This window comes from Excalfactoria chinensis, chromosome 29 (genome assembly GCF_039878825.1).
Source record: "Excalfactoria chinensis isolate bCotChi1 chromosome 29, bCotChi1.hap2, whole genome shotgun sequence".
Lineage (NCBI taxonomy): Eukaryota > Metazoa > Chordata > Aves > Galliformes > Phasianidae > Excalfactoria > Excalfactoria chinensis.
Genome location: NC_092853.1, coordinates 64182 through 87785, shown reverse-complemented (window position 1 = coordinate 87785; position 23604 = coordinate 64182). Strand labels below are relative to the sequence as shown.

At 45.3% G+C, this 23604-nt stretch overlaps 1 protein-coding gene across 1 annotated transcript in view; it reads left to right on the top strand.

Annotated features, from left to right (window-relative positions):
• LOC140263366 (uncharacterized) overlaps positions 1–23604 on the top strand; it is a gene marked incomplete at its 5' end in the record, with an annotated part of 102884 nt that overhangs the window by 73608 nt on the left and 5672 nt on the right. The window contains 7 exon segments of the mRNA XM_072358247.1: positions 1149–1346; positions 2315–2455; positions 3154–3492; positions 20162–20494; positions 21192–21530; positions 22235–22573; positions 23270–23536. Of these exon segments, the coding sequence (XP_072214348.1) occupies positions 1149–1346; positions 2315–2455; positions 3154–3492; positions 20162–20494; positions 21192–21530; positions 22235–22573; positions 23270–23536 (1956 nt within the window).

Here is a 23604-nt window from a genome sequence, read left to right as displayed (position 1 = left end):
ACTTAACAGTGGTATTATTCCAATAACTGTATGTGTTATTCGTTAAAGCAGTTCAATGTATTTTCATGTTTTCTTGATGATAGGCTTCACTGTCTTTTCTGTTTCCTATATCTTCCCTATGAACATAAGATGCCAAACCCCTGGAACAACCACAGAGTATCCAAGATGAAAAGAAGAGGATCCCATTTGAGCCTCCAGGTAAGAATAGTGGATCCTGGTTCTCCTGCTTGTGGTCATCACTTGGAACTTCTCAGGAGGGTTGTATCAGAGTGAGCCCAGACAGGTGTGAGCAGGATGTGGTGAGAACCCCTCCTGGTCCCAATTAGAAATCATGGCCACTTGAGAGGAATCACTTGTGGTCAGAGGGACACAGATCTCTGGTGTCAGTCAGATCCTACTCTAGCAATGTATTGCTTCTGGTTGGGAGACAAAGGCACTGTCTCACATCCTGCCCCCAGAGTGTGGCAGACCCCATTTTCTTCTTCCCATAGAGCACACTGCAGCTGGGGTGATGTTCTACCACCTCCCTGCTCCTTTCATAGGTTCTCTGGTGTCAGATACAACCGACTCTATGTGTGTATTAATTCCAGTTTTTAGAAGAAGGCAGGGAACACGTGAATATTACTTCTAAGAATCCTTTATCAGGTGGTAGGTCTACAGGTCCTTAGCTGATAAGAGCAGAAGGGAGCAGCATTTTCATTCTGGTAACAGCCTGGCTTTATCCTTGTTTTCTGGTGGTAAAACAGCACCAAGAGGCCGAGAGTTGTAAATAATGGAGAGCAATACCTGGAAAGTAACAAGGGGGAGAATAAAAACCACAGAGGGAGAGATGGAGGGATGGAACTCAATGTCAGGAGCTTGGTTTCCCCACTTCTCTTTCACTGGTGAAGGAAGAGAATAGAAAATAAGACCTGAAATGTATTCCTGACTCCCTGCACATTATTGCCCACTACAGAGTTTCCTTTCTGATGAAAAGAGCTTCTGAAGGCCATGTTTTATGCTTCAGCACACTCCAGGGAATGTCTGCTAAGGAATGAAAAGATTGCTTCCCCTCACATTTATTACAGGAAAGGTTTATCCTGCTCAGACAGAAAAATCCTCAGATGATGAGAGGCAGTATTATTTTCCAGTGATTCCTCTCTTCACAGGAAGGGCAGCGGAGATGAGCAACTCAAATGTCATGGAATCCTTGCGGGAGGAAATGGATAAGAACATGAATGAAAAACTGGCTGTGTTGCAGAGGCAGTTGGAAATGACCCAGCAAGCAATCCCATCCGTGAAGGAGCAGAGCATCACCTGGACCTCCCTTCAAAAGATCTCTGAAAATATTCAAGCCTTGCAGAAAGGTTTGGAGATCATGCAGATGTCCACAAAGAAAGACATTCAGTTGCTCAGAGAAGACCTGGAGGAAAGAGTAGCAAAAGCACTGAATACAGCCAAGATGTCTGAGTCTAAAGAGAGTCTTTTGGAGGTGGAGAACCAGGCAGGTGAGCATGGCAACACCCAGGCAGGCCTTCATCTCCCTGTGGGTAGCTAAGGTGTCTGAGAAGCTCTCAATGCTCCTTACATGCAGTGAAGGACCCTGCTGGGGCTCTATCATCTGCAGCCTGTTCAACTTGCTGCAACCTCTCCCATTTACCACTCATACTGCTAGTCAGTAAAGAGCCATCTATCGCATAGTACACAGACTGTGGCTTGAAGAGATGGTATAGGGCAATTCCTACATCCTGTCCTGCCCTGACAGACTCTGAAAAGCCTTCAGGCAGAATCTCAAGGCCTCTGCCCTTTTCCCATCCCTCTGGCACTCAGTCAATCCAAATCAATGCAGCGTAGGTGGAATTTTGTTCTCTCTTCTGTTGTCTTCCATTCAGAGTTGGTGTGACTTGGACCATGGGGAAGGATTTCCTTCCTTTAGCAATACACAGGAGAGACAGAAGAGTCTAGGCAGCTCAAGGAACTCGGTTTCCCCTCTTCTTCTCCTCCACTGGATAAAGAACAGAAAATAAGCCATGATCTGGATTCCTCTCTCTATATATATTCATGCAATCTACAGTGTCCCCTTTCAGCTGAAAAGAGCTTCTGAGGGCCATATTTTATTCTTCATCACACTCTAGGGAATGTCCACTTAGGAACTAAAAGATGATGAGAGGCAGTGTTATTTTCCAGTGATTCCTCTCTTTCTTCACAGGAAGGACAGTGGAGATGATCACCTCAAAGGTTGTGGAATCCATGCGGGAGGAAATGGAGAAGATTCTGAATGAAAAACTGACCGTCCTTCAACAGATCTCTGTGAATAATCAAGCCTTGCAGAAAGGATTGGAGGACATGCAGATGTCCACAAAGAAAGACCTTCAGAAGCTCAGAGAAGACCTGGAGGAAAGAGTAGCAAAAGCATGGAGTGCACCTGAGAGGTCTGAGTCTAAAGAGAGTCTGTCAGAGGTGGAGAACCAGGCAGGTGAGCATGGCAACCCCCAGGCAGGCCTTCATCTCCCTGTGGGCAGCTAAGGTGTCTGAGAAGCTCTCAATGCTCCTTACACACAGTGAAGGATCCGTCTGGGGCTCTAGAATCTGCAGCCTGTTCTACTTGCTACAACCTCTCCCATTTACCACTCATACTACTAATCAGTAAAGAGCCTTCTATCGCACAGTACACAGACTGTGGCTTGAAGAGATGGTATCGGGCAATTTCTACATCCTGTTCTGCCCTGACAGACTCCGCAAAGCCTTCCAGGCAGAATCTCAAGGCCTGTGCCCTTTTCGCATCCCTCTGGCACTCAATGAATCCAAATCAATGCAGTGGAGGTGGAATTTTGTTCTCTCTTCTGTTGTCTTCCATTCAGAGTTGGTGTGCCTTGGTCCATGAGGAAGGATTTCCTTCCTTAAGCAATACACAGGCGAGACACAAGGGTCTACGTAGCTCAGGAACTCAATTTCCCCTCTTCTTCTCCACTGGATAAGGAAGAGAAAATAAGACATGAAATGGATTCCTCTCTCTGTATATATTCATGCAATCTACAGTGTTCCCTTTCAACTGAAAAGAGCTTTTGAGGGCCATATTTTATGCTTCATCATACTCTAGGGAATGTCCACTTAGGAATTAAAAGATGATGAGAGTCAGTGTTATTTTCCAGTGATTCCTCTCTTTCTTCACAGGAAGGACAGTGGAGATGAGCACTTCAAAGGTCGTGGAATCCTTGCGGGAGGAAATGGAGAAGATTCTGAGTGAAAAACTGGCTGTGTTGCAGAGACAAATGGAAATGACCCAGCAAGCAATCCCACCCATGAAGGAACTGAACAACACCTGGGCCTCCCTTCAAAAGATGTCTGATAATATTCAAGCCTTGCAGAAAGGTTTGGAGGACATGCAGATGTCCACAAAGAAATACCTTCAGATGCTCAGAGAAGACCTGGAGGAAAGAGTAGCAAAAGCATGGAGTGCACCTGAGAGGTCTGAGTCTAAAGAGAGTCTGTTGGAGGTGGAGAACCAGGCAGGTGAGCATGGCAAGCCCTAGGCAGGCCTTCATCTCCCTGTGGGCAGCTACGGTGTCTGAGAAGCTCTCAATGCTCCTTACATGCAGTGAAGGACCCTGCTGGGGCTCTATCATCTGCAGCCTGTTCAACTTTCTGCAACCTCTCCCATTCACCATTCATAGTGCTAATCAGTAAAGAGCCTTCTATCGCATAGTACACATACTGTGGCTTGAAGAGATGGTATCGGGCAGTTTCTACATCCTGTCCTGCCCTGACAGACTATGCAAAGCCTTCAGGCAGAATCTCAAGGCCTCTGCCCTTTTCCATCCCTCTGGCACTCAATCAATCTAAATCAATGCAGCGTAGGTGGAATTTTGTTCTCTCTTCTGTTATCTTCCATTCAGAGTTGGTGTGCCTTGGACCATAAGGAAGGATTTCCTTCCTTTAGCAATACACAGGAGAGACAGAAGGGTCTATGTAGCTCAGGAACTCGATTTCCCCTCTTCTTCTCCACTGGATAAGGAACCAAAAATAAGAACTGAAATGGATTCCTCTCTCTGTATATATTCATGCAATCTACAGTGTCCCCTTCAACTGAAAAGAGCTTTTGAGGGCCATATGGTATTCTTCATCACACTCTAGGGAATATCCACTTAGGAACTAAAAGATGATGAGAGGCAGTGTTATTTTCCAGTGATTTCTCTCTTTCTTCACAGGAAGGACAGTGGAGATGAGCACCTCAAAGGTTGTGGAATCCATGCGGGAGGAAATGGAGAAGATTCTGAATGAAAAACTGACCGTCCTTCAACAGATCTCTGAGAATAATCAAGCCTTGCAGAAAGGTTTGGAGGACATGAAGATGTCCACAAAGCAAGACCTTCAGAAGCTCAGAGAAGACCTGGAGGAAAGAGTACCAAAAGCACAGAATGCTCCTGAGAGGTCTGAGTCTAAAGAGAGTCTGTCAGAGGTGGAGAACCAGGCAGGTGAGCATGGCAACCCCCAGGCAGGCCTTCATCTCCCTGTGTTGTAAGGGCAGCTCAGGAGCACACAGTCACTCACTCAATGTCCTCTAATGAGATGGGAGTGAGAACTGGAATGGTAAAGGAGTGAAAACATCATGTTTGAGAGAAGGGAATTTCATCGCTGTAAGAGTTGTTTCCTTTTTTTTGTCCGTGGTCTTGCCATGATGCCAAAGATCATCTCCATTTTGAAGAACAGTGGAGTGACTTGGGTCTCTTCAGCCTGGGGCAGAAAAGATGGAGAGGAGATCTTACAAATGTTTATAAATAGGAGAAGGAATGGGGGAGCCAATTGGATGTGGCCTGGCTCTTCTTGATGGTGTGTATTGACACAGCAAGAAGTAATAGCCTGAAACTTGAACATACAATGTTCCAAACTACCATGCAGAAGAACTTCTTTATGGTCAGGATGATGGAGCACTGGAACAGGATACCCAGAGAGGTTGTGTCTCCTTCTGCAGAGATATTCTAGACCCTTCTGGTCCTCTGTAACCTGTTGTAGGTTTGGCATAGGGTGGACTTCATGACCTCTAAAGGTCCCTTCCAAGCCCCATGATCCGGTGATCATGTTATTTATGTATTTCTCCTTTCTGGACTTAAGTTCATCCAGTACTGAATGGGAGAAAAATTGAGATAACTGCAAATCCATGCCTCTTGTTCTCTTCCCATTCCTTCCACAGCACCACTATGCCTCTGTCTTTCTTGCCTTTTAGTTATTCCTACTTGGAATTTAAGTTTGGTTACAGTTTTCCTGCTGGAAGACCAAGCATCCCAATGGCCTGAGACTTGGCCTTCTGCGGTGGCTGGCACAATGGCATTTGATATGCTTACTAAACTACAGGACTAACATGTCACTGTAGGAGAGCACAGGACTTCTGGTCAACAGCACACATTATGTCCTATTGTACTTGAGACCATCATACCTTGAGAAATCTGACTGCTGTCTGCTTTGATTTTTTTCTTTTTCCTCCCCACAGGATTTTTCAAACTGCAACGCTACAAAGGTAAGCAAAAAGGAGATGATGGACATGAATTCTCAGAGCTGGACTGCACCTCAGAAATACAAAGCCAGCCCAGGTTCAGAGCTGTATGGAAGACAACGTGTTTAGAGGAGGGAATGTTTGATAACCTTTTTCTTTCTTGTGAATTGTCAAAAACTTGATGTGTGCTCAACAGGAGGCATCTTAGCTGTGTACAGCCAGGAGCGCTTCAGCCTCTGTGACATGCTCCTCTCTTTGCCCTCTTTGGAGTGAGAGGGGACCAGTTCACAATGTTACGCCTTGCTAGAGGCGTGTCCAATGTTTATCATGCACAGAGGTTACCTGGGTATAATGAGGGAAGAAGAATTTCTTTGTTATTGCGCCAGTGAAAATCATTTTCCATTCTAACCCATATTATAAAAACATCTGAGTGTGGCCAAGAGAAATCTAAAGATAGGAGAAGAGATGTATTAGAGCCCATAAAGTCTTCCTTGACGCTGAATGCTTTCTTCAAATGAAGCCGGTAAGAGTGCCTTGAGTGGACATCGAAGTCTCAGTAGCAAACCAATTATCACAGAATCATAGACTCACCAAGGCTGGAAAAGACCTCTAAGATCATCCAGTCCATCATATCACCAATATTTTCCACTAAACCACGTCCTTCACTACAACATCTAAATGCTACTTGAATGTCTCCAGGGTCAGTGGCTCTACCACCTCCCTGGACAGCCTGTTTCATCACCCTTTTTCAGAGGAGATGTTCATAGGATCAAACCTGAATCTCCCCTGGCACAACTTGAGGCCATTCCCTCTAGTCCTATTGCTAGTTACAAGGGAGGTCAACCCCCACCTCACCACAACCTCCTTTCAGGTAGCTGTAGAGAGAGAGAAGATCTTCCCTGAGCCAGCTCTTCTCCAAGCCAAATAATTCCAATTCCCTCAGCCACTCCTCCTACGTGTTCCAAAACACCTCACAACCTCATTGCTCTTCTATAGATGTGCTCCAGGTCTTCGATGTCTTTCTTGCAATTGAGGGGCCCAAAACTGAACACAGTACACAGGTGTGTGTACTGAACTTCATCCCACTGGCTACACACCAGCAATCAACCTGTCCAGATCCCTCTGTAGGGATCCAGGTGGTTAAACACATACTTCAAGTATGAAGGGATTTGGGAGAGTGAGAGGATAGAAGCAAAGAGGGTATTGGCTACTCAGTGCACCCTGAGTAAAGGGAAACTAAGATTTGAGTGAGAACGAAGTATAGAAGACTTGTGTTTGCTGCTACTTATGGCATGGTTTGATCATTGCAGATGATGTCATCCTGAATGCTGACACGGCTCACCCCAGACTGGAAGTGTCTAAAGATGGGAAGAGTGTGAATGACACCGGTGTGATCAGAAAGGTACCCGACAGGGAGGAGAGATTTGATTCCCACCTTTTTGTCTTGGCAAATGAAGGTTACACATCCAGGAGACACTACTGGGAAGTGGATGTTGGAAGGAGAAAAAACTGGGTCTTGGGTGTTGCTTCTGAATCAGTGGCTCGTAAAGGGACTGTGACCCTGTCCCCAAAGAATGGCTTCTGGGTTATAGCCTTATCAGATGGGCAAGAGTATTGGGCCTACACGGATCCTTGGACTCGTTTGACTGTGAGAGGCAGACCGCAGAAGATTGGGATCTTCCTGGACATCTCTGCCAAAAAACTCTCATTTTATGATGTCAAAAAGAAAACTGCTTTGTACACTTTTAACACTATTGGTGGTAGCGGGCAGAAAAGGAAGTTTGTTCCCTTCTTCTCAACAGGTTCTGGTGTTTCAGTGCGTGACACTGAGCCATTGAAAATTGTTCAAGAGTTTGATGATGATGATGACTGAATGTGTGATTAAATATCAGATTGATATGTTGTCCAAAAAATCCCTGACTTTGTGCTTCCCAGTGGAAATTAACTAGGTTTCTGGGAGTTGATACCACGATTTTTCAGTGCTATTTGCTACCCCTGCCCTGAGACAGCAGAAAGAAGCCCTAGAGATCATGTTGATAAATGGAGTGTAACACTCAGTATCCATGGAGAGCCTTCAGTTATGTTAAAGACTCATGTGGGGAACTGAAATACCTTTTCAGAGCAGGAGGTGTGAGATGTACCATTCATCTCGATTGCCCAGGCTATGTTTTGTTCCACATCTCAGTCACACAGAACCAAATTCAGTATCCAGGAGATGTCCAAAAGCAGATCCCATCAGAGTCACATATCTAAATTTGAATCAGTCACATCATGCTCCTTTGGTTCAGTTCACACCTACCTTACATGCCAATTGAACTTCCTGGTCCTCTCCTGTGGCCTCAAAGCATGGCAAGGGTTAGTCAGTCATTCTTAAGAGTCTAAAAGGTCTGAGATTAAATTTTATTGATAGATACCAAACAAAGGAATACTGGGGTTTTGCTATTTCTCCTACTAAATCCTCAACTCACCAGTCCATTGATCCTTTAAAAATGGTGTGGAACTCATTCCTATTGCCTTATTCTAGTAGGAAACCTGAAGCACGTGTGAGGGGTTTTGTAGTGTTTCAGTGTCCTTCACTTCCTAAGCAGGGATGATTTCACTTAGCAAAATAAAGGTCCCAAAGCTTCCTTCTTTTCTTTGGGTACTGTAGACCACTCCAGCCTTCCTTCTAATTACAATTGCATTCTGTTAAGGCTCCCCTTTATGAATCTTCATGAAGAGTCTTTCTCAAAAATATGACACATCCCAGCAGTTCCATTCTCTCAGTAACCGTTCATCTATTTCATACAGTAATCTAAATTCCATCATTGGAATTGTTCTAAATCAGGTTTGATGAGACTTGGAACAACTTGCTATAAGTTAAAGTGTCCATTCCCATGTCATGGAATTTAAACTAAGTCTTTAAAGGTTTTTTCCTACTCCAACCATTCCAAGAGTCTATGAAATGAAAGCATGTAAAATCATAATAACAAGTGGGGAACGAAACACTATGTGAAGGAAGCCCACAAGAAGCATTCAATGGAAGTTTCTGACAAATAAATAGTAATAGTTTTGGGAGAGTTAGGAGATAGAGATATTACAACAAAAAAGTGGAAAAAAAGTTCCTCTTTCATATTGTAATGTCTTTTTAGGGCCTATGATATCTACATAAGTCCAAGTGTACCCTTGGACTCCTTTGAATGTAAGGTCAAAACCACAGATTGGGATATTACTGGACATCTCAGCTGGACAGCTATCATTCTATGATGTCCAAAGTCAAATGGCTTTTTATACTTTCAGCATTGCTGAAAGTGATAAGAAAGGGAAGCTCTTTCCCTTTTTTTCCATGGGTAACAGTGCTGGAAAGAAAGACCCTGAGCTACTATGTTCTTAAGGTGAGTAGCCAGTGAAATCTGCTGTAGGCATGAACACAAGTAACTTCATGGAGAACACTGTCCTGCTGTTTTGCCTCATTCTCTTTGAATCTTCAAGCCACTGCTGATTTGCACAGACCTTGGAACAGATTATGTGCTCCTTTGTTTGCCTAAATAGTCCCTCCACCATTTTAGGGACAGTAAAGGTGAATCTTTATTAGCACCTCACTCTTGGGCTCATCAGTACACACTGGAACTACATCGTCATGTATACATTCACCACTCAAACAACGATCTGCATTTTTGCTTTTAGTGTGAAGAATAAAATCAGTATTTTCCCAGGCTGATTTACTGCTTTTCTTTCTGTAGCTTTCTTTCTACACAGACTCACAGCAGGCCTTTTCTAAAGGGTTATGTCCTAGAGTTGGGCATAGCATACATGAAAACATGATTTAAAAGCTTCTATAGAAAAGTAAGATTCTTTATGTGATTTCATTACTGTATCTCCAGTAAGGATAATGTTGTGCTGTAATACAGTCCTTTATTTGACCATATTAATTTGATAACTGTAATCAAATGAAAGGATGTTTTGAGCTTTTGGCTTTACCAATGGGGAAATGTGAGGAATGGTATTTTCCTTCATTCATATCTACGTGACCTTCAAAGATGAAGAAATAAGCTTACAAATCTCTTATGCTCCACCTTGGAGCTGTAGCTTGGAGACAGATGGGCATCTGCTAGATTTTTAATACATGTTAGATTGCAGCCACCCAAACAAGGGAAACAAGAAGCATGATGCTACAGGTACTTCACATCAATTCCAGATGTCACCATTTCCAACCACAACCATTTAAACCATTAAAAAGGCACGTGTACAAGGCTGTGCTGTACTTTCCCTGAACAACTGAGAAAACAAATGACTCCTGGGCATATAGAAGTCACACTGAATGACAAGCTCATATAGTCCATTATAATCCATGTAGCAGAAAAATGATGAAAAGAAACATGCTGAGAAAAGAAAAGAAAAGAAAAGAAACATGCTGAGAAAAGAAAGCTGAGCTGTGGAAGGACATTGCTGCCTGAAGAAGGGATGTGGTTGTGGGGGTGCGCTGTGTGGATGCTCACGTGCCCGGGAGTTGGGCTACTGGGGAGCAGCAAGGCAACCATCGGGTGGATTGATCTGCCGGAATTGAGGTGGCTCAGACGGACTTGGACTGGCAGAGCAAGTGTGAATTATTTCACCCTTCTATATTTAAGCATTGGGAGAAGCATTTGGTAGAAGCCGCCTGGTTGTCCAACAGTCTTGGGTCAATTGCGATAATCCTGCCCAATAAAATTCCCTACGTACTGTTGAGGGAGTTAGGGTCCCTGTAGTATATGTGGGGAGCGCGTTGGGAAAAGTGGTTTGGGTCATTGTCTCGCTCCAATTTACAGGAGGGAGGCAAGGTTCTTTTGATATATTATGCCCGGCGTGAGATTAAGAAGAAAACATTCAAATGTTGTTCTGACCAGTTTATTAGGAAAAATAGTCAGCTGAGGGGATGGGGAAGGGAGAGTGGCGAATACCAAAATTAGGGTGATGGGGACAGGAAAGTGGGCGATAGAAAAGGTAGGAAAAGGGCAAGAATTGCATAAAAGCGGGGATAGTCACCACGTGGATGCAGCAGCATCCCGTTGCACATCGTTTTGTTGGTCCAGGGCAAAATAGGCGCAGGGGAGAGCAGCAGCAGAGTGGCAGGCCACAAGCAGCAGAACGAGTGCAGCGCAGAGCAGGCGGTGGAAGGAGCAGCAAGGTCTCAAGGAGCAGAGTCTCAAGCAGCGTTTCAAGCAGCAAGCCCAGGAGAGTCCAATGGAAGCAGTAGGATGACAATAGAGGAATCTGAGGCCAGATACCTAGAAGCGCCCCCGGTGGCGCACGGTGGTAGAACTGCCGCTTGCAACACCGGGGGCCCGGTTCGAATCCCCCCTGTGGCGCAAGTGGTAGAAGTGCCGCGCTGCTACACAGAGGGTTCGAATCCTGGGAGTTGGACTCGATGATCTCTAAGGTCCCTTCCAACTTGCACGATACTATGATACTATGATACTATGATGATAAAAAATTTGAAGCAAGGTGTTTGATTTATTACATTTCAGAGGCAATACTCTTCGAAACTACCTAGCGACGACGTGCATTAAAACATAACTTAGTGATCAGCTTTCATTTATACACATATAGATGGAGAAAGATACCTGTCCCATTACATTCCCTGGGCTCTCTCTCTGAAAGAAAACCAGATACCTGGAAGTGCTTCACACAGAATCACAGAATCACAGAATTGTAGGGGTTGGAAGGGACCTCTAGAGATCATCGAGTCCAACCCCCCTGCCAAAGCAGGGTCCCTACACCACGTCGCACAGGTTGGCGTCCAGGCGGGTCTTGAATATCTCCAGAGAAGGAGACTCCACCACCTCCCTGGGCAGCCTGTTCCAGTGCTCCGTCACCCTCACTGTAAAGAAGTTCTTGCGCACATTCGTGCGGAACTTCCTATGCTGAAGTTTCAGCCCATTTCCCCTAGTCCTGTCCCCACGCACTACTGAAAAGAGACCAGCCTCGCCACTATGGCTCCCACACTTCAGGTATTTATAGACCTGGATCAAGTCCCCTCTCAGCCTTCTTTTCTCAAGGCTAAACAGGCCCAGTTCCACATACTTGGCATTTACATCCCTCCCACCCATTGGCCTTTGGAAGCCTTGAAGCAGCTACTGCCTGTAAACTCTGCCCTGTGTTATAGGAAGTAGAACCTCTGTAACACTAAACCACAAATGCTTTTCCTTTTTGCCTTACACACATCAGATTAGCAGGTGAAGTGTTTGTACTGTATTGAGAGCACGGCTGGGAATGAGGAATTATTGAGACCCCATTGAATCTTGAAATAGATTCTGCTTAGCTTCTGTGGCAGAGATTCCAATTCAAGTGGGACGGGCTGCCCACAAGGGTGGTGGGGTCGGCATCCATGAAGGTGTGAAAGAACTGTTTAGATGGTCTATTAAAGGGCATGGTTTGCTTGGGAAATACTGGCTGTAGGTGGAAGTTTGGGTTGGATGATCTTGGAGGTCTTTACCAGCTTTGGTGATTCAGTGATTCTATGCTATGAAAAGGGAATAAATTGTGGTTTTGGCTCCTTCTGCTGAGCTTGTTTGTATCTATTTCAGTGTCTGTTCAAGCACTTTTCAATACAGCAATCTTTGTCCTACTGTGATATCAGTGCAGTGACCTATTCCTGAAATGAGAGCTGTTTTTCCCTTAGGGGTCTACTTGCACTGTGTAGGAGCCATTCATATATTATCTGTACCAGAGACATATCTAAGGTGATAACTCCACCTGCACACCACGCATGTCCTGCAGATGTTCTTCCTCAGGGTACAAGCAAGCCTTCCATAGAAGGAGACAAAGTGCTCAAATAAGAATTACACTTGGAACAACACCAGCCCAAGGTGATAAAAATTCTTCTGCCAGGCAGTGAGAGGCTAAGGGCAGTTTTTATGAGCTCTCATTGCTGTAAATGCATAAAGTCCAACTGTACTTTACGCTTCCTGTAACTGCGTTGTTTCAGTTCAAGTGAAAGCCAGTTCAGCCCAAGAGAGAAACCACTGAGAAGAGAATTCCTTCAAGGTACGTTACTGCATTTATATATATATATTCAGCATGATTCTTTAAGAATAAAAATGCATCAGATAATTGCTGGGTGTTCTATGTGGCCTGTTGTTCCTTGCTGACTACAGAGGGATAAAACAAGAAGGAGGAACGCAGCCTAAAGGAACAAAGCTCGCTTTCATTGTGTTAAAGTCCTGTGGAGAAGGACTTGGGGGTCCTGGTGGGTGGGAAGCTGGACATGAGACAGCAGTGTGTGCTTGCAAACAGAAGGGTCCTACTATATGATTGGCTGGCTTTTTATGAGGGTGGGTAGTGATAGGATAAGGGGGAATGGTTTTAAACTGAGACAGGGGAGGTTTAGGTTATTGATTAGGAGGAAGTTTTTCACCCAGAGTGTGGTGACACACTGGAACAGGTTGCCCAAGGAGGCTGTGGATGCCCCATCCCTGGAAGCATTCAATTCCAAGGCTGGATGTGGCTCTGGGCAGCCTGGTCTGCTGGTTGGTGACCCTGCACATAGCATGGGTGGGTTGAAACGTTGGGGTCCTACGATTCTATGATTCTGAGATTGAAATACCTAAAATTCTACTGGCTCAGAGACACATATTGGTCAGCTGGGGCTGATTGTTCCTTATATTGTATTTCCCTGCTGATGGAAGTACTGCAGAACGCATTGTCTGTGCCTTGGATCTGCTAACCAATCATCCCAGTGCTCCAAAGTCTCTCTTGCCTGCTCTTGGACTTTTAGTCTGTATTGCCGACGATGTCAACTGGAAAGCAATTTCCTTCTCTTTGTCTTGATGAGGAGCTCTGTTGTCCTTTTTTCCTTCCCCATTAGCAGTGGAGGGGAAATGGGACAGAGTGGCTTAGTGGTATCAGTCCAGGTCTACAAGACACAGTGATTGGTCAATATCTCTTCCAGCACTGGAGTTAGTTTGAAGGTGTATGACCACATCCTCTGCCTTAGTAGAAGAGAGTGGCAGGTGTCAATCACCTATTGCTGCATCCAGCAGATGCCACGAGTCTTTGGCATTTTGGCCTTTAGTGCGAGTGTGAGAATGCTTAGCTCCAAAGTCTTCTAGTGATCAGCAGGAGGCCATCAGGTCATCCCAATGACTGCCTGCAGTTCTCTAGCCCTGTGGCCACCCCATTGCTCTGTCCTGGATTTGTCTTTGTCTTGCAGACCGGCCTCTTAGAAAAGGATAAGAGAAAGCTGGAAGCAGGAGATGTCTTGGACACCTGGTAAGAGTGGAGTTTCTTGTGTGTTTAGATGGTGATGTAAGAGAAAGTGAACCATTAAAAGCTGGGAGTATTATAAAAAATAAGTCTGTGAATTCAGGGGCTCAACTAAAGCCTTCCTCTCACCTCTTGCCCCTCTTCTGTCCACACAAGCATCATTCCAGGTCACTTTAGCTATGGGGGATGTGACTGCTGTCCCTTTGGTATACAACAGGACATCTGTGTCCCAAGAAAGCGAAATAGAAACACAGAGAGCAACAGCCAAGCATAATCATGAGAAGAACATCAACACTGGATGAATCTCCTTGTCCTAGCAATGCAATGACTTCATTGTACCCAATTAGAATGAATTAATAAGCACAGGAATGTGCTTATTATTATGCAGTAGTTTTCAGACTGAGTGGGTGTCTACGTCAAAGATGCTCCAATGGCTCTGACAACAGCCCTGTGTTGCAGAGTGGGAAAACTGGTCCTGGATATTCAATGACATATTCAACAGTGTGTCCTCTGGACGCCCTTTTTATTAATATTGGTTTTGTTTCTATTTTTCTTAATTTACTCATTTTGCATTGCAGAACTTCTTCCCAAAGTGCCTGCCATAACGATACGTGAGAGTGGTAAGTTCAACACGGAGAGTCGGTATAATTCTTATGGGTTATGGCATTACTGAAAGGGTGCTTGTTTCCAAGTGTCTTTTTGGGAGTCTATGTCACAAATAGACATTTTTGATGTAATCTTTTGGCTTTGCAATGTGGATACTGGGAACCAGATGTGTACAAGACTAAGTTGCATAAATAAGAAGAGAAAGAAATCACTAAGATCTCACTGTACCATCTAAACTCTTACATTGCCTGAGAAGTCTGAAGCTTTACAAAAGTCACTCACACCACCCTATCATTGGAGCTGGTGATATATCTTAAGTTTACATGCTCTGTATTTCATACAAAAGCAATGACAAAATAGAGCCTGTGCTCAATTCAATGTGACCAGCCCAACATCAGACTTTCACGGGGTACATTTGTTGTGTTCCCTCGTGGAAAGCAAATGAAGCCTTAGGAAGAGTTCAGGATCTACTGGGAGGAAGCCCTGATCCAGTAACTATGAGTACAAATTGCTTTCCCTGAGTCTGCAGATTAAAGCTCTGATTGCCTTTTCCAGGTTTCAGCAATGTACCAGGGCAACCCACTCAACACAAAAGCAGAGTGGATCCATTTAGCAGCAACAAGGAAAGACTCGCCAAGCAGAGAAATGGAGAAGGCAGTCCAGAAAGATGGGAAAGAGGTAATTAGAGCAATAATCATCATCATAATCATAATCATGCTCATCTGAGGGTTATCCCATCTCCTCACCTCACATCCATATCCCATCTCTGTGGAGCTTTCTCTGCAGGTTTGAGAAGTGGATCAATAATTCCCACCTATATTTTCACATATCCCATTGTTTTCTCCCCAATGGAAAAACTGTAGTTGCAGTGAAGAGCCACCACCTTCCCCCTCGACTGCCTTAATGATATATAATTCCCCAACAGCTGTTCAGTATATTTACATGGTTCTTTATGAGAAGAAAACCCACATTTCTTACATTTCCTCTTTTCTATATCTTTCATTAGAACATGAAGATCTAGAATCCCTACAAAATGCTGACATTGTTCGACAACTAGCTCAGGAATATGCGTCTAAATGTAAGTATGCTGGACTGTATTTACACAGCCTGTGGTCATGTCCCAGAATGTGTTGGGTGGGATTTATGAGAGCACAGGACAAGAAGCCATGAGGGGTCTTTCCCTCTAAGCATGATGTGGTGAGAACTCTTCCAAACAGCTCAGGCATGATCAGTCCTCTCCAGGGTGAGCTTATAAACTGGCTTCATTCTCAGGCCTAGGAGCCGGCGTGGGGTTCTGCAGAGCATGCAGAATAAGTGGAGGGTGGTTCTGCAGAAGAGCTCAGTGCAGTGCTATGAAGCAACAGGTCTTGGAGAGGCCAGGCTGATCCTTTCCTAACAGCAGGACCCAACCACGCTGCTCCTCAGCCAAGTGCATGTGGGCAGTAGAGCGAGTAAAGTGATTCTTCCCCTCTGCTCTGCCCTGGTCAGCCCACATTTGGATTTCTGTGTCCAGTTCTGATAAGACAAGGCCCCAAAGGCCAAGAAGAATATGGATTATAGGAAGTTCCACACAAATACACTCATTAACTTCTTTACAGTGAGAGCTTCTTTACATTGTTCCAGTGGGGACTGAAACAAGCTGCCCAGAGATGGTGGAGTGTTCCTTCTTTGGAGATATTCCAGATGCTTCTGGACACCCTCCTGCATGACCTACTGTAGGGAACCTGCTTTAGCAATGGGGTTGGACTCAGTGAGCCCTAGAGGTCCCTTTCAACCACTGTAATTCTGTGACTCTGCGTTCCATGAATCATAGAATCATAGAATCACAGAATAAATCACCAAGGTTGGAAAAAAGCTACAAGATCATCCAGTCCAACTGTTCACCTATTACCGATAGCTTCCACTAAACCATGTCCCTAAACACAAAATTCCATTATAATAGAATCACCATAGAGCCCCATATAAATCATAGAATCACCAAGGTTTGAAATGACCTACATGATCATCCAGTCCAACTGTTCTCCTACTATCAATAGCTCCCACTAAACCATGTCCATCAACACAACATCCATTGGGCATTGAGAGATCATTGGGGAAGGAGCACTAAGCAACAGAGAGTCCCAAGTGGAAGGACAAGCTCTATGTCCAGGAGATGTGGCCTCTAGCAAATAGTGACATTGATTTGTATTCCTACCCACGTTGCTTCTTGCAAAGGCTTCCATTCAGGTCTTTGCTCTCTGCAACATCCAAGTGCAGATGTGCTGAAGAAGGGTGAATATTATGGAGACTTGCCAGGCCAAGCCAGAAATGATCAGTGCCTGGGAAGACCAGGCAGATGAATCTGTGCTAAATCCCATCTTTCCAGGCACATAGGATGTGCTGTTTTCCTGCCCCAGCTCTTTCCAGGTGGCCTGATGTTGCAGTTTAGCTTATAGCCACAGGTTAGTATTGCAGCACTCCACAGATGCTTGCTGACTCTCAGACCTGCAGGAGGCAAAATGGAAGCAGGTAGAGAAGTGGGATAGACTAAGACAGAAAACTCAGGCATGGTTGTTAAATGTTTGCCCTGTTGCTCTCATTTTCAGACATAACCCATAGGACAGAGACATCCCCACAGAAGGAAAGCAAAGTGATTTCACCAAAGAGTCCCCAAGAAAGCTTCTCTAAGCCAAGCGAGGGGAATGCATTTCCAGTACTTGTGGAAAGAGGTAAATGGGGCTGTGCGAAGACCTGTGTTCACAGTGCTGGACCCTCAGCCCAGGGTTATTGCTCCTCCTCAACTCAAGCCACATCCCATCTCTGTTGGGCCTTCTTTGCAGTCTGGACATTGGCTTATCTCCTACCCCAAAGTCTGTCAGGTCCCATTTTCATCACCCCATAGTTCACTCTGCAGCTGTGGTGTTCTTCCACCAGCTCTCCATTTCTTTCTGCTTGCAGCCTGGAAGTTCAGCTATATCCTGGTCTACATTAAAATAGAGGTGGCCAGCAGGGAGAGGGAGGTGATTGTCCCCCTCTAATTGGCTCTTTGTGAGGCCACAACTGCAGTGCTGCATCCAGGCCTGGGGTCTTCAGCACAGGAAGGATGTGGAGCTCATGTAATGGGTCCAGAGGAGGCCATTAAGATTCCCAGCATGCTGGAGCATCTCTCCTATGAGGAAAGGTTGAGGGAACTGGTCTTGTTTAGCTTGAAGAAAGCTCTGGGGAGACCCCATTGTGGCTTTCTGGTACTTGAAGTGTGCACACACACACACAGGAGGGAGAATGCCTGTTTACAAGGCTGGACAGTGGTAGCATATAGGGGAATGGTTTTAAACTGAGACAGGGGGGATTTAGGTTGGATATTAGGAGGAAGTTTTTCTCTCAGTAAGTGGTGACACATTGGAACAGGTTGCCCAAGGAGGTGGTGGATGCCCCATCCCTGGAGGCATTCAAGGCCAAGGCTGGATGTGGTTCTGGGCAGCCTGGTCTGCTGGTTGGTGACCATGCACATAGCATGTGGGGTTGGAACAAGATGATCTTTGAGGTCCTTTCCAACCCAACCCATTCTATACTGCTGTCAGGTCCTTTCTTCTCAGCAAATACTTCCTGGCTGATATCATAGTGACTCTGTTCTGAAGGAAACTGAAAGCTCTGCTTGTCTACTGGACCCTACTCACAGGGAAGTCTGTTGTCTCCTTGGGACATTGGTCAGGGATGTTATTAGGAAGCTCCCTTGTCTTACAAAGCCCTCTGATTATTGCCCACTTCTTGTAGTTCAAGTAGGCAGCAATGAGGCCATGGGTAGAAGCCCAAGAGCTACCAAGAGGAACTTCAGGTGGTTGGGGCAGCTAGTTGGTAGTGTGGGTGCCCAGGTTGTGTTTTGCTCAGTCTCTCTGGAAGCAGGGAAAGATACTGAGAAGCAGAGAAAAACCCATCAGATCAACATGTGGTAAAGAGGTTGGGGTTACTGGAGGAGTTTTGCTTTCTTTTGATCATCGGGCAAATTCATTCAGCACTATGCCTGCTGGTGACAGATGGGATATACTAGTGGCAATAGGGAAAATAGATTCTATCACAGGAGCTGGTGCGGCTTGTTGAGGTGGCTTTAAACTAGATTTGAAGGGAGAATGGGATAAAGCCAGGCTCAGTAGAGATGAGGCTAAGAGAAGAATTCCAGAGACAGGAGTGAAAACTGTATCCAGCTGAAGTGCATCTTCATCAATGGCATGGGCAACAAACAGGAGGAACTGAAAGCTACGGTGTAACAGGAGAACCATGACATAGTTGCCAACAACAACAAGTAGTGGTGATCACTCTTAGGACTTAGTATATTAGTATCTTAATACTTAGTATCTTAGTATACTTAGGTAGATCATTCTTAGGACTGGAGTGCTGAAATGGAGGACTATAAGTGCTTTAAAAGGAATACGAAGGTATGGAGGGGCAATGGATGGCTCTCTATGTTAGAGAAGGTGTACAAGTCATGTGAGGAGTGGCAGAGGGAGCTGGGACTGTTCAGGCTGCAGCAGGAGGCTCAGAGGAAAACTCATAGCCCTCTATAAACACATCTCTGAAGGCTGTGGTGAGATGTGGGTTGGCCACGCATCTAGCAATAGGACAAGAAGTGATGGCCTTAAGCTGTGAAGGAGGAGATTCATGTGGACATTAGGAACATTTTCTTTTCAGAAAGTCTGCTTTTCCTGCCTAGGAAAAGTAGTGGAGTCACTGTCCATGGAGGTGTTCAAGAACAGGGTAGATGAGGCACTGAGGGATGTGTTTTAGTGGCCATAGGGACCACTTAACAGTGGTATTTTTCCATGAATGTTTGTGTTATTCCTTAAGGCAGTTCAATGTATTTACATGTTCCTTTGAGGATAGGCTTCATTGTATTTCCTCTTTCCTATATCTTTCCTATGAACATAAGATGCCAAGCCCCAGAAACAACCACAAAGCATCCAAGATGAAAAGAAGAGGATCCCATTTGAGTCTCCAGGTAAGAATAGTGGATTCTGGTTCTCCTGCTTGTGGTCATCACTTGGAACATCTCAGGAGGGTTGTATCAGAGAGAGCCCAGAAGGGTGTGAGCAGGATGTGCTGAGAACCCCTCCTGGTCCCAATTAGAAGACATGGCCACCTGAGAGGAAACACTTGTGGTCAGAGGGACCCAGCTCTCTGGTGTCAGACAGATCCTACTCTATCAGTGTATTGCTTCTGGTTGGGAGACAAGGGCACTGTCTCATTTCCTGCCCCCAGAGTGTGGCAGACCCCATTTTCTTCTTCCCATAGAGCACACTGCAGCTGGGGTGATGTTCCACCACCTCCCTGCTCCTTTAATAGGTTCACTGGTGTCAGATACAACCAACTCTATGTATGTATTAATTCCAGTTTTTAGAAGAAGGCAGGGAACATGTGAATATTACTTCTAAAAGTCCTCCATCAGGTGGTAGATATATTGGTCCTCAGCTGACAAGAGCAGAAGGGAGAAGCATTTTCATGCTGGTAAAAGCATGGCTTTAACTTTGCTGTCTGGTGGCAAAACAACACCAAGAGGCTTGGAGTTGTAAATTATGGAGAGCAATACCTGGAAATTAACAAGGGGGAGAATAAAAACCATACAGAGAGAGGTAAAGGGAGGAAACTCCAGTTCAGGAGCTTGGTTTCCCCACTTCTCTTCCAATGGAAAAGGAAAGAATAGAAAATAAGACCTGAAATAGATTCCTGACTCAGTAAAATTATTGCTCACTATGGACTTCCCTTTCTGGTGAAAAGAGCTTCTGAGGGCGATATTTTATGCTTCATCACACTCTAGGGAATGTCCACTTAGGAACTAAAAGATGATGAGAGTCAGTGTTATTTTCCAGTGATTCCTCTCTTTCTTTACAGGAAGGGTGGTGGAGGTGAGCACCTCAAACGTTGTGGAATCCTTGCGGGAGGAAATGGTGAAGATTCTGAATGAAAAAACGGCTGTGATGCAGAGAGAAATGACCCAGCAAGCAATCCCACCCGTGAAGGAACTGAACAACACCTGGACTTCCCTTCAAAAGATCTCTGATAATATTCGATCCTTGCAGAAAGGTTTGGAGGACATGCAGATGTCCACAAAGAAAGACCTTCAGATGCTCAGAGAAGACCTGGAGGAAAGAGTAGCAAAAGCGTGGAATGCACCTGAGAGGTCTGAGTCTAAAGAGAATCTGTTGGAGGTGGAGAACCAGGCAGGTGAGCATGGCAACCCCTAGGCAGGCCTTCATCTCCCTGTGGGCAGCTAAGGTGTCTGAGGAGCTCTCAATGCTCCTTACACAGCAGTGAGGACTCTGCTGGTGCTCTAGCATCTGCAGCCTGTTCTGCCTACTGCAAACTCTCCCTTTTACCACTCTTACTGCTAATCAGTGAAGAGCCGTCTATCGCACAGTGCACAGACTGTGGCTTGAAGAGATGGTATAGGACAATTCCTACATCATGTCCTGCCCTGACAGACTCTGAAAAGCCTTCCGGCAGAATCAAAAGGCCTGTGCCCTTTCCCCATCCCTCTGGCACTCAATCAATCCAAATCAGTGCAGCGGAGGTGGAATTTTGTTCTCTATTTTGTTGTCTTCCATTCAGAGTTGGTGTGCCTTGGACCATGAGGAAGGATTTCCTTCCTTTAGCAATACACAGGAGAGACAGAAGGGTCTAGGTAGCTCAAGGAAGTTGATTTCCCCTCTTCTTCTCCACTGGATAAAGAACAGAAAATAAGACGTGAACTGGATTCCTCTCTCTATATATATTCATGCAATCTACAGTGTCCCCTTTCAGCTGAAAATAGCATCTGAGGCCATATTTTATGTTTCATCACACTCTAGGGAATGTCCACTTAGGAACTAAAAGATGATGAGAAGCAGTGTTATTTTCCAGTGATTCCTCTCTTTCTTCACAGGACAGACAGTGGAGATGAGCACCTCAAACGTCGTGGAATCCATGCGGGAGGAAATGCAGGAGATTCTGAATGAAAAGCTGGCTGCGTTGCAGAGACAAATGGAAATGACCCAGCAAGCAATCCCACCCATGAAGGAACTGAACAACACCTGGACCTCCCTTCAAAAGATCTCTGATAATATTCAAGCCTTGCAGAAAGGTTTGGAGGACATGCAGATGTCCACAAAGAAAGACCTTCAGATGCTCAGAGAAGACCTGGAGGAAAGAGTACCAAAAGCATGGAATGCACCTGAGAGGTCTGAGTCTAAAGAGAATCTGTTGGAGGTGGAGAACCAGGCAGGTGAGCATGGCAACCCCTAGGCAGGCCTTCATCTCCCTGTGGGCAGCTAAGGTATCTGAGTATCTGAAGAGATCTCAATGCTCCTTACATGCAATGAAGGACTCTGCTGGTGTTCTAGCATCTGCAGCCTGTTCAACCTGCTACAACCTCTCCCTATCACCACACATAACGCTAATCAGTAAAGAGCCATCTATCGCACAGTACACAGACTGTGGCTTGAAGAGGTGGTAGAGTGCAGTTCTTACATCCTGTCCTGCCCTGACAGACTCTGAAAAGCCTTCAGGCAGAATCTAAAGGCCTCTGCCATTTTCCCATCCCTCTGGCACTCAATCAATACATATGAATGCAGCAGAGGTGGAATTTTGTTCTCTCTACTGTTATCTTCCATTCAGAGTTGGTGTGCCTTGGGCCATGAGGAAGGATTTCCTTCCTTTAGCAATACACAGGAGAGACAGAAGGGTCTATGTAGATCATGAACTCGATTTCCCCTCTTCTCCACTGGATAAGGAATAGAAAATAAGACATGAAATGGATTCCTCTCTCTCTGTACACATTCATGCAATCTACAGTGTCCCCTTTCAGCTGAAAAGAGCTTCTGAGGTCCATATTTTATGCTTCATCACACTCTAGGGAATGTCCACTTAGGAACTAAAAGATGATGAGAAGCAGTGTTATTTTCCAGTGATTCCTCTCTTTCTTCACAGGAAGGACGGTGGAAATGAGCACCTCAAACGTTGTGGAATCCATGCGGGAGGAAATGGAGATGATTCTGAATGAAAAACTGGCTGCATTGCAGAGGCAAATGGAAATGACCCAGCAAGCAATCCCACCCATGAAGGAACTGAACAACACCTTGACCTCCCTTCAAAAGATGTCTGATAGTATTCAATCCTTGCAGAAAGGTTTGGAGGACATGCAGATGTCCTCAAAGAAAGACCTTCAGATGCTCAGAGAAGACCTGGAGGAAAGAGTAGCAAAAGCATGGAATGCACCTGAGAAGTCTGAGTCTAAAGAGAATCTGTTGGAGGTGGAGAACCAGGCAGGTGAGCATGGCAACCCCTAGGCAGGCCTTCATCTCCCTGTGGGCAGCTAAGGTGTCTGAGGAGCTCTCAGTGCTGCTTACACAAAGTGAAGGACCCTGCTGGGGCTCTATCATCTGCAGCCTGTTCAACCTGCTACAACCTCTCCCTATCACCACACATAACGCTAATCAATAAAGAGCCGTCTATCGCACAGTACACAGACTGTGGCTTGAAGAGATGGTAGAGTGCAGTTCTTACATCCTGTCCTGCCCGGACAGACTCTGAAAAGCCTTCAGGCAGAATCTAAAGGCCTCTGCCATTTTCCCATCCCTCTGGCACTCAATCAATACAAATCAATGCAGCGGAGGTGGAATTTTGTTCTCTCTACTGTTATCTTCCATTCAGAGTTGGTGTGCCTTGGGCCATGAGGAAGGATTTCCTTCCTTTAGCAATCCACAGGAGAGAAAGAAGGGTCTATGTAGATCAGGAACTCGATTTCCCCTCTTCGTCTCCACTGGATAAAGAATAGAAAATAAGACATGAAATGGATTCCTCTCTCTATATACATTCATGCAATCTACAGGTTCCCTTTCAGCTGAAAAGAGCTTTTGAGGGCCATATTTTATGCTTCATCACACTCTAGGGAATGTCCACTTAGGAACTAAAAGATGATGAGAGACAGTGTTATTTTCCAGTGATTCCTCTCCTTCTTCTCAGGAAGGACAGTGGAGATAAGCACCTCAAAGGTCGTGGAATCCATGCGGGAGGAAATGGAGAAGATTCTGAATGAAAAACTGACCGTCCTTCAACAGATCTCTGTGAATAATCAAGCCTTGCAGAAAGGATTGGAGGACATGCAGATGTCCACAAAGAAAGACCTTCAGATGCTCAGAGAAGACCTGGAGGAAAGAGTAGCAAAAGCATGGAATGCACCTGAGAGGTCTGAGTCTAAAGAGAATCTGTTGGAGGTGGAGAATCAGGCAGGTGAGCATGGCAACCCCTAGCAGGTCTTCATCTCCCTGTGGGCAGCTAAGGTGTCTGAGGAGCTCTCA